General features: G+C 56.6%; 1 protein-coding gene and 1 non-coding gene across 2 annotated transcripts; one reads left to right on the top strand and one right to left on the bottom strand.

The window, feature by feature from the left end:
* Positions 1-2362: 2362 nt before the first annotated feature.
* CD248 (CD248 molecule) lies at positions 2363-5018 on the top strand. The gene has a single exon (XM_036121531.2). It carries the CDS (start codon positions 2411-2413, stop codon positions 4733-4735), a length of 2325 nt encoding a protein of 774 aa, XP_035977424.1. The 5' UTR covers positions 2363-2410; the 3' UTR covers positions 4736-5018.
* Positions 5019-10121: 5103 nt separating this feature from the next.
* Positions 10122-10251, bottom strand: LOC118554170 (small nucleolar RNA SNORA18). The gene has a single exon (XR_004926390.1). It is a non-coding gene; the product is annotated as a small nucleolar RNA SNORA18 (small nucleolar RNA).
* Between the last annotated feature and the right edge of the window lie 4091 nt (positions 10252-14342).

The raw sequence follows: 14342 nt of genomic DNA on the forward strand, positions 1-14342 counted from the left end.
AGCAGCATTGATGGGCCAGGAACTTTTCAGGGTCTGGGGATACAATAGGGAACAAGACAATGACGCTGCCCTCATGGAACCCATAGTCTCCTAGGGCAAGAGTTCTCTGGGGGGGGGGGCATAACATTCAGCAGTGTCTGGAGACGTTTTTGATTGTCCCAACTGGAGGGATGCTACTGGCCTCTAGATAGAAGCCAGGCATACTTCTAAACATCTTACAATGCACAATGCAGTCCGTACAAGAGGTAGATGTGGACCTGGTAAGTTTCACATACAGCTGAAGCCAGAGTACTTGGAGCAGAGGAGTGAGTGGGAGTGGGGTGAAGTTTGGGGGCAGACCACATCAGCCTGGAGGCCATGGCCAAGATGTTGGCCTGTCTTCTGAGCGAGATGGGGGCCCAGAGGGTTCTGAGCAGGGGAGTGACCAGATCTGTCTTGGGTTTTAAAGGGATCCCTCTGGCAGGATGGAGAAGGCAAGACAGAGACCAGAGGAGAGGCTGTTGCAAGATTCTGGATGGAAGGGGACAGTGGCAAGGGCCAGAGGTGGGTGGCAAAGAAGGTGGTGAGAAGCAGTCAGATTGTGGATCTATCCTGAAGGTGAAGTCAACAGGATTTGCTGGGAGATTGGATGTGGGGTGTGGGAGAAAGAGGAGTCAAGGATGATCTCAAGGCTTTGGGCCTGAGCCAAGGGAAGGATGCACTGCCCCATATTGACTTTCCTCTCATGAGAAGGGGGATCATTCTATACATTTCACAGATGTAGACCTTAAAAGAACGACCTTCCAGGCATATAGCAAGCGCTTCAAAAGCCCTCGTTCTCAGGGGGACTGGCCGGGTTGGCTGGGCCAGCCCTGGCACCGTAAGGTAATTAGCAAAGCTGCTCTGGTCTCCACCCCCGACCCAGAAGATTTGCTCAGAAGACTAAGGAACATTTGCCTCATACTTTGCAGCTGACAAAGCACATTTACCAACACGGAGAGCTGTGATACGATAGCCCTGCTGAGCTGAAAAGCCCTGACACATTACCCCATTTTGTAGATAAGAAAAACGGAGACCCAGAGAGGGTTAGTGACTTCCCAGCGGTCACACAGCACATCAGTGGCAGAGCACTGAGGGACGGAGCCTCTCCTCCACGTCCCCACGCCCCGGCTCAAACTTCTGCTAAGAGTGCAGTGGGTGTTCACGGGTTAATCTGACAGCCAGCTCCCCAGGGACCATCCTGGATGATGGGCTCAGTGCACATGCCTCCAGAGGCCTCCAAGAGGGGCGGGCAGAGGACCCTGGCCAGGCCCACACAGCAGCCTCTGGGGGCAGGGGGAGCTCCACACATGGACGCCTGTGTCACATACACATGTATGTGTCATTGTGAGCTTCATGCCCATACATGGCCTCTCCCCAGCCTGTCCCCTCCCAGCCAGCCCTGCTCACCCTGCCTGCAGCCTAGCCCCTGCCTGCCCCCACCCCCGCACCCCCACCCCCGCCCCCATGCACCCTGCCCTTTTGCAGCAGGAGCCCAGAGAAGCATTTCCTGTTTGGGGGCTGCCTCCTCCCCCTCTAAGCCCAGGTTCCCAGGGCCCCAGGCTGAGCAGAGGTGAAGGGAGGGCAGCCCCCTGCCCCTCCTCCTTCCCCCCACACACCCGGTCCAGCTGGAGCCAGGAAGCTTGGGGGTGGGGGGAGGTTGAGGCAGGAGTTTAGTTCATAAATGAGGGTGTGATGATACCCATGCCTGATGCCTGCATGCTCAAGGTGGATTCCATTCAGGGGCTGCACGCGGACGTGAGGGGTGTCTCGTGTAAGGGCAGGTAGGGTGCCGCACCACTTACGCATGTGCGTCCGAGGAGGTTAGCGCGTCAGACCATGAACCAGTCTGGGATGATGGGACAGTGTGTCAGGAGAGTGCTCCTGTGCGGGGAGAGGAGCGCACACACACGTGTGTCATGTGAAGGGCATGAGTCAGAGCATGTTTGCACATGTATGACGAGCAGTTGGGCCCTGAGACAGTTCACAAGTGTGATGAGGTCGCTGTGTCCAGACTGGATCTCGGGCGAGTCTCTGGGAAGGGACCTCACCCCACGGCCAAGAGCCCCAGACTGCCCGAATTTTTCTGAGGGTCTTCCAGCCTCCTGGGCAGGCGTTTCCCCCCTCTTCTCGACTTCCAGTCAGCTAGCCGCGCCTCCCCCCACCCCCACCCTCCAGCACCCCCCCCACCTCTGCCCCCCGCCCCACCGCTTCCTGCTCCGGCGGCCCCGGGGGAGCGGGAGCCGCGAGCTGGCAGCGGGCCCCGGCCCACTCCTTACAAGGCCTGAGCCCGGCCCAGGCCCGCCCCCCGGCCCGCCTGCCAGAGGCCCCGGTCCCTCCCCCTGTCAAGAGCGGCCGCGAGCCGGCCCCGGGCCAGTCGGGGGGCATCGCGATGCTGCTGCGCCTGCTGCTGGCCTGGGCGGCCGTGGTGCCCACGCTGGGCCAGGCCCCCTGGGCAGCCGAGCCCCGGGCCATCTGCGGCCCCGGCAGCTGCTACGCGCTCTTCCCTCGGCGCCGCACCTTCCTGGAGGCCTGGCGGGCCTGCCGCGAGTTGGGGGGCGACCTGGCCACGCCGCGAACCCCCGAGGAGGCCCAGCGTGTGGACAGCCTGGTGGGCTCGGGCCCGGCCAGCCGGCTGCTGTGGATCGGCCTGCAGCGGCAGGCCCGGCAATGCCAACCCCAGCGCCCGCTGCGCGGCTTCACGTGGACCACGGGAGACCAGGACACGGCCTTCACCAACTGGGCCCAGCCGGCCACAGGGGGCCCCTGCCCGGCCCAGCGCTGCGCCGCCCTCGAGGCGAGCGGCGAGCATCGCTGGCTCGAGGGCTCGTGCACGCTGGCCGTCGATGGCTACCTGTGCCAGTTTGGCTTCAAGGGCTCCTGCCGGGCGCTGCCGGCTGAAGTGGGCCAGGCGGGCCCGGCGGTCTACACCACGCCCTTCCACCTGGTCTCCACCGAGTTTGAGTGGCTGCCCTTCGGCTCCGTGGCTGCCGTGCCGTGCCAGGCTGGCAGAGAAGCCTCCCTGCTCTGCGTGAAGCAGCCCGAGGGTGGCGTGGGCTGGTCTCGGGCCGGGCCCTTGTGCCCGGTGGCCGGCTGCGGCCCGGACAACGGGGGCTGCGACCACGAGTGCGTGGAGGAGGTGGACGGTCGCGTGTCCTGTCGCTGCACCGAGGGCTTCCGGCTGGCGGCGGACGGGCAAAGCTGCGAGGACCCATGTACCCACGCCCCGTGTGAGCAACAGTGTGAGCCTGGCGGGCCGCAGGGCTACAGCTGCCACTGTCGCCTGGGGTTCCGGCCGGCCGAGGATGAGCCGCACCGCTGCGTGGACACGGACGAGTGCCAGATCGCCGGCGTGTGCCAGCAGATGTGCGTCAACTACGTCGGTGGCTTCGAGTGCTACTGCAGGGAGGGCCACGAGCTCGAGGCCGATGGCATCAGTTGCAGCCCCGCTGGGGCCATGGGTGCCCGGGCTTCCCAGGACCTAGGGGACGAGTTGCTTGATGACGGGGAGGATGAAGAGGATGAAGAGGATGAACACGAGGCCTGGGAGACCTTTGATGGTAGCTGGACGGAGGTGCCTGGGATCCCGTGGATGGAGGCCACGCAGCCGCCTGACTTTGGCCTGGCCTACAGACCTAGTTTCCCAGAGGAGGGAGAGCATCGGATGCCCTACCTGGACCCCACCTGGCCACCCCCACTTAGTGCCCCCAGGGTCCCCTACCACTCCTCAGTGCTTTCTGTCACCCGACCCGTGGTGGTCTCTGCCACACGCCCCACGCTGCCTTCTGCCCACGGACCCCCTATCATCTCTGCCACACGCCCGCCCCAGGCCCCTGCCCCCAAGCCCCCCATGATCCCTGCCAGGCACCCAGCTTTGCCTCCTGACCACCAGTTCCCCATGATCTCAGCCAACCATCCAGATCTGCCCTCTGCCTACCAACCCCCTATTATCTCTGCCACCCGCCCAGCACGGCCCCCTGCTCACCAGCCCCCAATGATCTCAGCCAAATATCCTGAACTGTCCCGTGTGTTCCCAGACACCCGGGTCACTGATACCCAGCCCACCGCTCATGTGCCTCAGATCCCTGCTAACCACACTCCTCTGGGTACCACTTCCAGTGCCCATCAATCCCTTGGCACCCCAGATGTCCCAGACCTCCAAGCCCAGGCCACCCACCTTCCCATTACCTCGACTGTTCAGCCCCCTCTGACCGCTACCTCCAGATCCCCTGTGCTCCCTGCCCATCAAGCTCCTGGGTCTTCTGCCACCCAGCCCCCAGCCCCCGACACTACCCTCACCTCAGAGCCCCCTCAGAGCCCCACTAACCAGACCTCATTCACCAGCCCTACACACCCCCATTCCAAACCCCCACAAGTCCCAAGGGAAGGTGCCCGTGACACCAAGGTGGGTCCCTGGATGCCCTCAGCAGCCCCCACAGCAGCCCCAACAGCCCTGGAGGAGGCCAGTCCGGCAGGCCACAGCCGGAGGGATGACCGGTGGCTGCTGGTGGCACTCCTAGTGCCCACATGTGTCTTCTTGGTGGTCCTACTCGCACTGGGCATCGTGTACTGCACCCGCTGTGGCCCCCACGCACCCAACAAGCGAGTCACCGACTGCTATCGCTGGGTCACCCACGCTGGGAGCAAGGGCCCAACAGAACCGATGCCCCACCGGGGCAGCCTCACAGGGGTGCAGACCTGCAGAACCAGCGTGTGATGGGGCGCAGCCCCCCCTCTGCGGGGTAGGGGGAAGGGGCATGCGTTGGACACATGGCTCAGGCTGCACCAGGGACCCATGGGGGCTGCCCAGCTGGACAGAGGGCTTCCTGCTCCCCCCGGGCCCAGCCAGGCTCCTTTCTCAGTCAACTACCAGACTTGACTCTTGGGAACTCTGCTCCCCGGCCCAGCGCTCACGACAGAGGAGACGCCGAGGCCCCCAGGACCTCAGGGGGTGGGTGCTGGGGTCTTCTCCAATAAACGGGGTGCCAACCTCACCCAAAGTTCCTGACCCCCATTGATGTCTGAGGGGAGGGTCTGGGAGGACTCAGCAAAAAAGAGGGGACCTTCCTTCAGCTTGTCTGGGCCCCAAGGATATAAGGTAAGACCCCTTAAGGGAGGGTATGCTTCAGAGATTCTTGGGTAAACAGGAGCCCAGAGAGGGCAGAGCCTTGCCCAAGGTCACACAGCGAGCCCAGGAGCGGGAGGTTTGGCATGAAGTTTCATATTTGTTCCTCTTTTTTTTTTTTTAAGATTTTATTTATTGGGGCACCTGGGTGGCTCAGTCGTTAAGCATCTGCCTTCAGCTCAGGTCATGATCCCAGGGTCCTGGGATCGAGCCCCACATAGGGCTCCCTGCTCGGCGGGAGGCTTGCTTCTCCCTCTCCCACCCCCTCTGCTTGTGTTCCCTCTCTCGCTGTGTCTCTCTCTGTCAAATAAATAAAAATAAAATCTTTAAAAAATTTTTTTATTTATTTATTTGACAGAGAGAGAGAGCACAAGCAGGCAGAGTGGCAGGCAGAGAAGCAGGCTTCCCGCCGAGCAGGGAGCCCGATGTGGGGCTTGATCCCAGTACCCTGGGATCATGACCTGAGCTGAAGGCAGACGCTCAACCGACTGAGCCACCCAGGCGCCCCAATATTTGTTCCTGTTTTTACCAAAACTCCAAGTGGGGCTGAAAATGGGGGAGCGTTCTAGAATGAGGGCTTCTGCTCAACAGGAGCCAAACTGGGATTTAGGAGTCAAAGTTAAGCTCTGGGTCTGGTGATTCTGGGGAGTGAAGGGTGTCTAGTGGGTGAGCTTCTGTCTTCTGGTACTTGCCATCCTATCCCCACAGGCTGCCCAGAAGTTGGCAGCTGGGGCCCAGGGTCACTCAAGGGTGCTGCCACTCCTCTGGGTTATAGGTGCTCTGAAGTTTCCCCTCCTCCCTGCTCTGGGGAGGAGGTGGGAGTCACTGCCTAGCAGGCTGGGATGGGGAGAGCACGGAACCTGGGAGAGCTATCCCATCTCCAGCTCCCTTGGCAGGCTTCTGAGCAAGGCTTGGGCCACATTTTGCGCTTCTCCATGTGGGTGGTGCTGGGTCAGAGAGAACCCAGATCAGAGCTTGAGCAAGTTGCTCAATGCTGAGGTGTCCCACGAATCCAGAGGGGATGGTCAAAGATCACAGCCTGCGGGAACCTGGCAAACTCCTTCATCCTGGGCTCACTGCCTTGGGGACCAGGAAAGGCGGGACCTGGGCTGGGGAAGCTCCGGTTCCCACTGCCTCTGTAATTTTTCAGTTGCAGTCTCTAAGGAGCCTCTAATTAGGACGGAGCAGAACCACCACGACCACCCAGACAGGAGAGGAGGGGTGGCCTAAAGGCCCCTTCCCTATCGGGTGCCCTATGCCACCCTCTGGCCCCAGGGCCTGGGCCTGAGCCGGGCCCCAGGGGACGGGTAGAGGAGGGGCCAGAACTGGGGACGAACCGGGGGCCGTGGAGGGGGTGGAGGGAACGCTATGCACCGCCCCCGGCCCCCGCTCTCATGTTCCCCTAACTCAAACCAGACGCCCCTGCCAGATCCTGCCCAAGTGTTTAACCTCGGAGACGCCGCTGGAGAGATTCAATGCATGAGAGTGGAGTCGCGGGGTGGCCTAGAGGCCTGGGTCTGAGAAGGAGGTGTGGGCGCAGCCTGGGGGGTGACAAATCCTGCCAGGATGAGACAGACTGGAGCTCCCTCCTGAGACCCTGGGCAGGGGATCCAGAGCACCCTCAGGGCAGGAAGGAGTTAAATGCACTGCTGTCGGAGGGAGGGGATGGGAGTGGGGAAGGGGGCCCAGAGCCGGCTCTTTGTCATCCCGTAATGAGCAACAGATGCAGAGCTGCGTGCGGGCCTAAACAGACTGCCTCCCAGCCCAGAACCCCCGCCTGCGCCCAGCCTGGGCTCCGCCCAGACCCGGAGCTGTGTCTTAGGCTCCGCCCATCGACTCTCCGACCCCTCCTCATCCAAGAGCGAACCTCACCAGCAGGCCGATGCCCGCACCATCAGACAGATCCCTCCTAGCTACGAGCCACGCCCACCTACTACTGTCAAAGTGCCCCTCAGGAGCTCTTCAGAAGCCCCGCCCACCAAAGCCACAAGCCTCGCCCCCTGCCAGCTCAGAGATTCTCGCAGAACCATTGCCCCGCCCCTCTGCTCTATCAGCTCCGCCCCGGCCGAGGCAGTAACAATGGCTCCGCCCACCAAGGCCATAAGCCTCGCCTCCTCAGGGCGGCTTGCGCAAACTGGCAGTTATTAGTTCCCGCTTCCTGGAAGTATAAACTCCGCCCAGAGTTTACACTTTCTCCTCACTCCGCGTTGCGTGCCCCGCATAACAGAACCACAAGCTCCAACCCTCCTCGGAGCCGGAGACCCGGTTCACGAGTGCAGGGAATTCCGCAGAGACCTTTCTCCGTCCGGGACAGCTGCAAATTCCGCCTTCCAGGAGGTTACGGGTTCCCCTTAAGCTCCTCTTCAGGCTCCGCCCCCAGTTACAAGTCCCGCCCATTCACAGCCGTTCAAATCGCAGGGGCGGGGCCCCTTGCTGGGAAAAGAGCTCCGCCCACGTCTGGCTAACACTTTCCCTGCACACTGAGGTAATGGCCCACCTACAGAGTCCTCGGGTCCGCCCACTAAGGATACCCACAAACTCCACCCTGACGATCCCTTAAGTCCCGCCCACCCAGAGCTCCTCTTGCCGGGGGCTTCTCGCAAAAGAATCTGCCCACGCAGAGAGCGTAACCCAACCTCTTCTCAGGCTCCACCTATTGTGAATGCATAGCCACGCCCACCTATAGGTTCCACTTTCGCGGGAATCCGGGGCCCGGGACTCCCAAAGTCGCTCACCGCCTTCTGAATATGCTCAGACTAGTGTGGATCCGAACTCCGTATCCCTGACCAGGATGCCCCGAACCCGGCCCTGGCACCCCGTCTCCTTCCCTACTCACGGTTTCCGGTCGCCTAGATTGCAGGTTCTCTGGAGGGAGCTCTGAAATGAGTTCGAAAGCCCGACGGGAGGCGTGGATGAATGGGCCTTTGGCGCCACCTGCCTTCGGCGCCTGGGCTTGCAGCCACCGCGAACCTGGCCCCTCTCCCAAAGCACCTTTTTTTTTTTTTTTTTAAGATTTTATTTATTTATTTGACAGAAAGAGACACAGCTAGAGAGGGAACACAAGCAGGGGGAGTGGGAGAGGGAGAAGCAGGCTTCCCGCTGAGCGGGGAGCCCGATGTGGGGCTCGATCCCAGGACCCTGAGATCATGACCTGAGCCGAAGGCAGACGCTTAACGACTGAGCCACCCAGGTGCCCCGTCTCCCAAAGCACCTTAAGGCCCAATAAATACTGGCTTAATTTATTAAATGTTCGTGTTATTCAGATATTGGCCGCTTCGGCAAATATTTGCCCCCCAGCAAAACAGCAGATCCACTCGCATGGGTCCTCTGTCGTATTTGGAAGACCCCAAGGGGGTCTCTGTGAGCTGAAGAGGCCCCCGCCAGTCTTTACAGCGGCTGCTGGGACTCTTGCTGTACCTTGCCCACGAATCCCGTTTCCCAGGGGCGAAAGCACGGACTCTCACCTGAATCCTTAGGGCTGGGTCCTCCCCTCCCCCAACTAGTGCTCCAAAGTGTGGACACCTTCTTTAGAAGTGTGCCTTTGGCAGGAGGGAGTGAGTTTGGGCTCACAGACCCTCATGTAGAAGCTGAGAGTCACAGGTTTGGGAGCAGGATTGATCTCAGGGCAGATCTCTGTATCAGCGCTCATCACTACATTTGCAAATATTCACCTGCTCACTCCCACACTAGACTGGGGCTCCAGGAGTCCAGGACACTCTGGAGTTCGGTACCAGGGGCTCAATGTAATGTTTTTCAAACATTACTGGGACAGATGAGGCTTGTGGCTTTGGTGAAGGGGGCAGCACTAACATCTACTGAGTTCCAGTAGGTACCAGCACCCAGCTGGACACCCTTCACTTCCTGCATCAGGCATTGCTTCCAAGCAACTCAAAGTCTGGGGAATAAGATGCTTTCCAGATGGGATTCCAGTTCTGGCGCCCTGGCCACTATGAATGGGAGTAGGGTTTGGTGCCAAATAATAATGAAAATAATACTGAATGCTTGCAGCAGAGATTGTCTGCCTCATCCTATTCTAAGGGCTTTACATGTCTTTACCCACTTGAGGTCCAGAACCCCCATGCAGTGAGTGCCACTCTCACCATGATTTGCAGATGAGGAAGCTGAGGGCACTTGCCCAAGTGCCTTGCGTCAGGCCATTCACCCTATTTGACCAAGTTAGTAAGTGGAGGTTTGAACCCAGATAGATTCCGTGATCTTCAATCCTAGACCAGAGCCAGTCCATAATGATAGCCGTGTCTCTGATTAGAAAATGCCCACCTCCCAGGGAACTTGCCTTTTTTTTTTAAGTCAGTACATTTTTATTTAAGGAATTTTATGTGATTCCTTCCACTGCCAATCATCTTAGTTCCTCCCAAGTCAGAATCATAATCTTCAAAATAGCCCTTTTAAAAAGAACTTTTGTTCAATTCACAGTTGTCACTGTCAGTTCACAATTCTCCACGATGGGCTTCTTTGATCTCCACTTGGATATGGACATACTTCAGAAATTCCCCACCTATAATCTTTGGAATCCAATTTCTTTACTTTAGGGCCACATTTAGGGGCAGAGTAGATGGATCTTTCTGGTTCTCAATTTCAGGCAGTCTCTAAACATGAATAAGTTCAAATCATATTCACCCCTGAATGATCACACCCTAGAATTGTACAGATTGTTGGGATACGCCAATACCTAAGACTTAAAATATTTCACTGCAGGGCACCTGGGTGGCTCAATCGGGTAAGTATCGGGCTCTTGGTTCTGGCTCAGGGCCAGAGTCTCATGAGTCGTGGGATCGAGCCCCCAGGGGAGCCCCACCCACCTGTGCCAGCTCTGGGCTCCTCTGGGAGTCTGCTGGAAGATTCTCTCTCTCTGCCCCTCCCCCTACTCGTGCGCGCACGCTCTCTCTTAAATAAATAAAAATTTTAAAAATAAAATAAAATGCTTGACTGTTAGGTCTTTCGCATAGCTTTAGCAGATAGGTGTCTTGTAGTTCTTTCCCACAGATCTAACATGTAGTTCTGTGAATTAAGGAAACCACACATCTACTCTCTGAGGCATTTCCAGCGATGTAGGTCTACAGAGAAAGCCCCACCGGGTCGACCTCAACAGGGGGAGCTTGCTTTTACCAAGGAGGCTGCAAGGTGTACACTCCCGGGCTGATCGTGCTTTGATGATATTGGCAAACGAGGCATTACCTGTGACCGTGTGGGATCCAGACGAGGGGTCCGGTCCGGGCGCAGTTTTAGGGCATCTGGCAGTGGCCAGGCTTTAGCATGGTTTTGGTGAGTTAAGGGATTTCTCTCTGGGAGGCAACTAGTCATGGCTGAGAGCAGGCACTCTGCACCAGACAGCCTTGCTTTGATTCCAGCTCCACGACTCAAGGGCTGGGGAGCCTTAGGCAGGTCCTCTAATTGCTCTCTGTTTGTCTCCTCATACGAAAATGGGCATCCTAGAGTAGCCACCCTAGCCACAATAATCTGTCGGAGAGAAGAAAGGACTCGTTAGGAGGAGAGTCAAGGTTTGCTGCTGGAAGCCAGTAAAAAGCTTCAGGGTGACTGCCCAGACTTCTACAAGAAGTGCTATCTGCTTTAGCTGGCTCAGGAGAGCCCTGAAGACAGAGTCCAGAAACTGATCGTGGGCGGGGGCGCCTGGGTGGCTCAGTCCGTTAAGCGTCTGCCTTCAGCTCAAGTCAGGATCCCAGGGGCCTGGGATCAAGCCCTTCGTCGGGTTCCCCGCTCAGCGGGGAGGCTGGTTCTCCCTCTCCCTCTGCTGCTTCCCCTGCTTGTGCTCTCTCGTTCAAGTAAATAAATAAAATCTTTAAAAAAAGAAAAAAAAAAACCCTGATCATGGGAGAGCCGAATCAGCACAAGATGAAGTCCCAAACCCACTAAATCCCTATAGCAGAGGTTCTGTCTCCCTTGGTTCGTGGTATCCTCCATATCCTGAGTACCTCAGTGGGTTTTTCATGGCACTCCTGGGCCAAAAACATGCCTCACAGTTCCATTTAATAAATACGAGAAGTACTTGTATTTTTTAAAAAGATTTTATTTATTTATTTGAGGGAGAGAGAAAGAGGGAGGGATTGGAAGGAAGAGCATAGGGAGAGGGACAAACAGACTCCATGCTGAGTGTGGAGCCCGACTTGGGGCTCGATCTCACAACCCTGAGATCAGGACCTGAGCCAAAATCAAGAGTCCAACGCTTAACAGACTGAGCCACCCAGGCACCTCCAAGAGGTACTTGTATTTTAGTACCTCAGTAGTCATTTGAAAGAATAATACACATACATTGAAAGATAGAAGCAGATTTTTATTCTTAAGTAATCACAAGCACCTGCCAGGAGTACACAGTGTGCTGCTGGGCACTGCACAACTTCTCAAAACTTGGAATCAGATTGGACGTCGCCACTTTCATTTCCTGTTACACACTGACTTTCCCAATAGTATTTGCTTTTGATTGTGGCCGCTGCCAAGAGCCCAGATTCACAGAGATATTATGTCATCAAAAGGCACGCAGTGCGATCCAATGTTGAAACTGCGAACTGCCTCAATCCAGCAGTTTGCCAGTTGTCTGACAGATGTCGGGTATTTCTGCATTTCTCTCAAAGTTTTATAGTATTTTATGACTTCCTGTGAGTTTGCTGCAGTGTGGCAGGCCCTACATCAAAGGAAAGGTCTTGTTCGACAGCCGTATCCCGATGGAGGACACTTGGAGAGCCGGGAGGAAGGTTTGGGATTGGGGATGCCTACACCCCTTCCCCGCTTTCTCTGCTCTACTGCCGGGTTGGCCCCGTGGTGGCTGGTGATAGGGTGGAAATGGAAACCAAAATGGGCCTGTGGGTGCCGTGCAAAAGTCAGGTTGGGAAGACAATGTCACATCCAGGATGAATGATGGAAGACAGCGAAGAGCATGCAAACCTGGAATTTGGGGGTGCGCTACCAGGCAGCAGAAAGGAACTCTTCGGGTCTTGACACATGGATTGGGGGTTGCTCAGGGAAAGGTTGATTTTCTTGCTCTAACACAGACATCTGGTGGCAGCTTTTTCCAGAGGGTTCGCTCCAGCCTGGACCTAGCATTGGCCCACACTACGAAGAGTCAGACTTGGAATACTTACGGAGAGAAGAATTGCAAGACTTGGGGAGAAAGGAAAGGTAGAGTCAGTCTATCCCAACCATTAGCTGCCCAGTCCACAGACTGATGCTTCACCAGGCCCCAGTGATTCTCCATTCTCTGTGGCCACTGAAAATAGGCTGATCAAAGAAACCCCCAAAGGGCTGGTTGAAATGGGTGCTGCACCTGGATATTTCACAATAATTTCCCCACTTCAAGGTCCTTAACTTTATTATTTATTATTATTTTTTAAAAAGATTTTATGTATTTATTTGACAGAGAGAGAGAGAGCACAAGCAGGGGGAGCTGCAGAGGGAGAGGGAGAAATAGGCTCTCTGCTGAGCAGGGAGGCCAACACAGGGCTCGATCCCAGGACCTTGGGATCACCACCTGAGCTGAAGGCAGATGCCCAACTGACTGAGCCACCCGGGTGCCCAACTTTATTTTTTTTAAAGATTTTATTTATTTGAGAGTGAGAGAGACAGTGAGCATGAGCAGGGGGAAGGACAGAGGGAGAAGCAGACTCCCGGCTGAGCGGGGAGCTGGATGGATGTGGGGCTCCATCTTGGAACTCCCGGGATCATGGCCTGAGCCGAAGGCAGATGCCCAACCAACTGAGCCACCCAGGCGGCCCTAAGGTTCTTAACTTTAATCACAGCTGCAAGTCCCTTTTTCCATGTAGGGTAACATGTTCACAGGTGCCGGAGACTAGAGAGTGGACACATTTGGGGCCACCATTCTGCTTACCACACTTGGAGACCAGGAAGATCGTTCTAGATTGGTGTGAGATCCCACTAGCCACGGGGAACAGGTCCTGCAGTGGAGCATCCAGTGAGTCCGACAGAAGAGAAAGCCCACTTTTTGTTGTTGGCTTGTTTATGAGAGAGAGAAACTGCCACCTGAGAGCTTCCAGCCACTTTATGCTGCAGTCCAGACAGCTGGGAGAGCCTCCACTCGGAGGGGCCCTTGCTGCCTGTGACCCCCCAACAGTCATTCCTGGCCATGTGGCTGTGTGGCCAGAGGGGGACGGTGTGCTACCATAGCAATGTCAGGAGACATTTCTGGCTTTGGACTTCATTCAGGAACCATCTAGACCACCCGCCCCGTGCCTCTGTGGCCATCCCTCTCTTGCGGGTCTTTGAGGTTTTCTCCTGCCTTTTTTTTTTTTTAAGATTTTATATATTTATTTATTTATTTGAGAGAGAGAGTGAGAGTGAGCAGGAACCAGGGGAGGGGCAGAAGGAGAGGGAGAAGCAGGCTTCCCGCTGAGCAGGGAGCTCAATGCAGGGCTCCATCCCAGGACCCCGGGATCACGACCTAGGCCAAAGGCAGATGCTTAACTGACTGAGCCACCCAGGCGCCCTGACATGTTGTGCTTTTATAACACATACACTGAAATTCTTCTACTGAGGGGCGCCTGGGTGGCTCAGTCGGTTGAGCATCTGTCTGCCTTCAGCTCAAGTCATGATCCCAGGGTCCTGGGATCGAGCCCCAGTCGGGCTCTCTGCTCAGTGGGGAGCCTGCTTCTCCCTCTGCCTGTGCCCGCCGCCCCGCCGGCTTGTGCTCTCTCTCTCTCTCTCTGTCAAATTAAAAAAAAAAAAATCTTCGAAATTCTTCTACTGAAAGAATTCAGCATTTTTATTTTGGTCTCTTTCATTTTACAAGTTTCAAAAATAGCAGTCAAAGAGAAGAAAAATATGCCAGTCTTTTGGAGTAGGACCCCAGGTTACTGAAAACCAGTTGATTTGAGTCTGAGCTGACATTCTGGACAGAAACTCCTCTTTGGTGGAGATGTACATACAGCCTCGGGCCCGTGGTGTGCATTTATCAATTTGGCCAGTCTGTTTTTCTTTCTTTCTGTGGAAGCTGACTTCTAGGAGCTTTTTGCCTTCACGTAACTGGGCCACAGCACTCCTTGCCCATGCTGACTCAGGGATGCATCCAATTTTTGGCTGGACGCCTGATCCTCCTTACCCTTTCCAGATACACCCTGGCCACCTCAGTGATGACTTTCCTCGGGAGCTCCAGAGAATAGATGGCAGCGTGGATGACATGAGAGAGGATGAAACTCGTGGAAAAGGCAGGGGC

This window comes from Halichoerus grypus, chromosome 11, assembly GCF_964656455.1.
Source record: "Halichoerus grypus chromosome 11, mHalGry1.hap1.1, whole genome shotgun sequence".
Lineage (NCBI taxonomy): Eukaryota > Metazoa > Chordata > Mammalia > Carnivora > Phocidae > Halichoerus > Halichoerus grypus.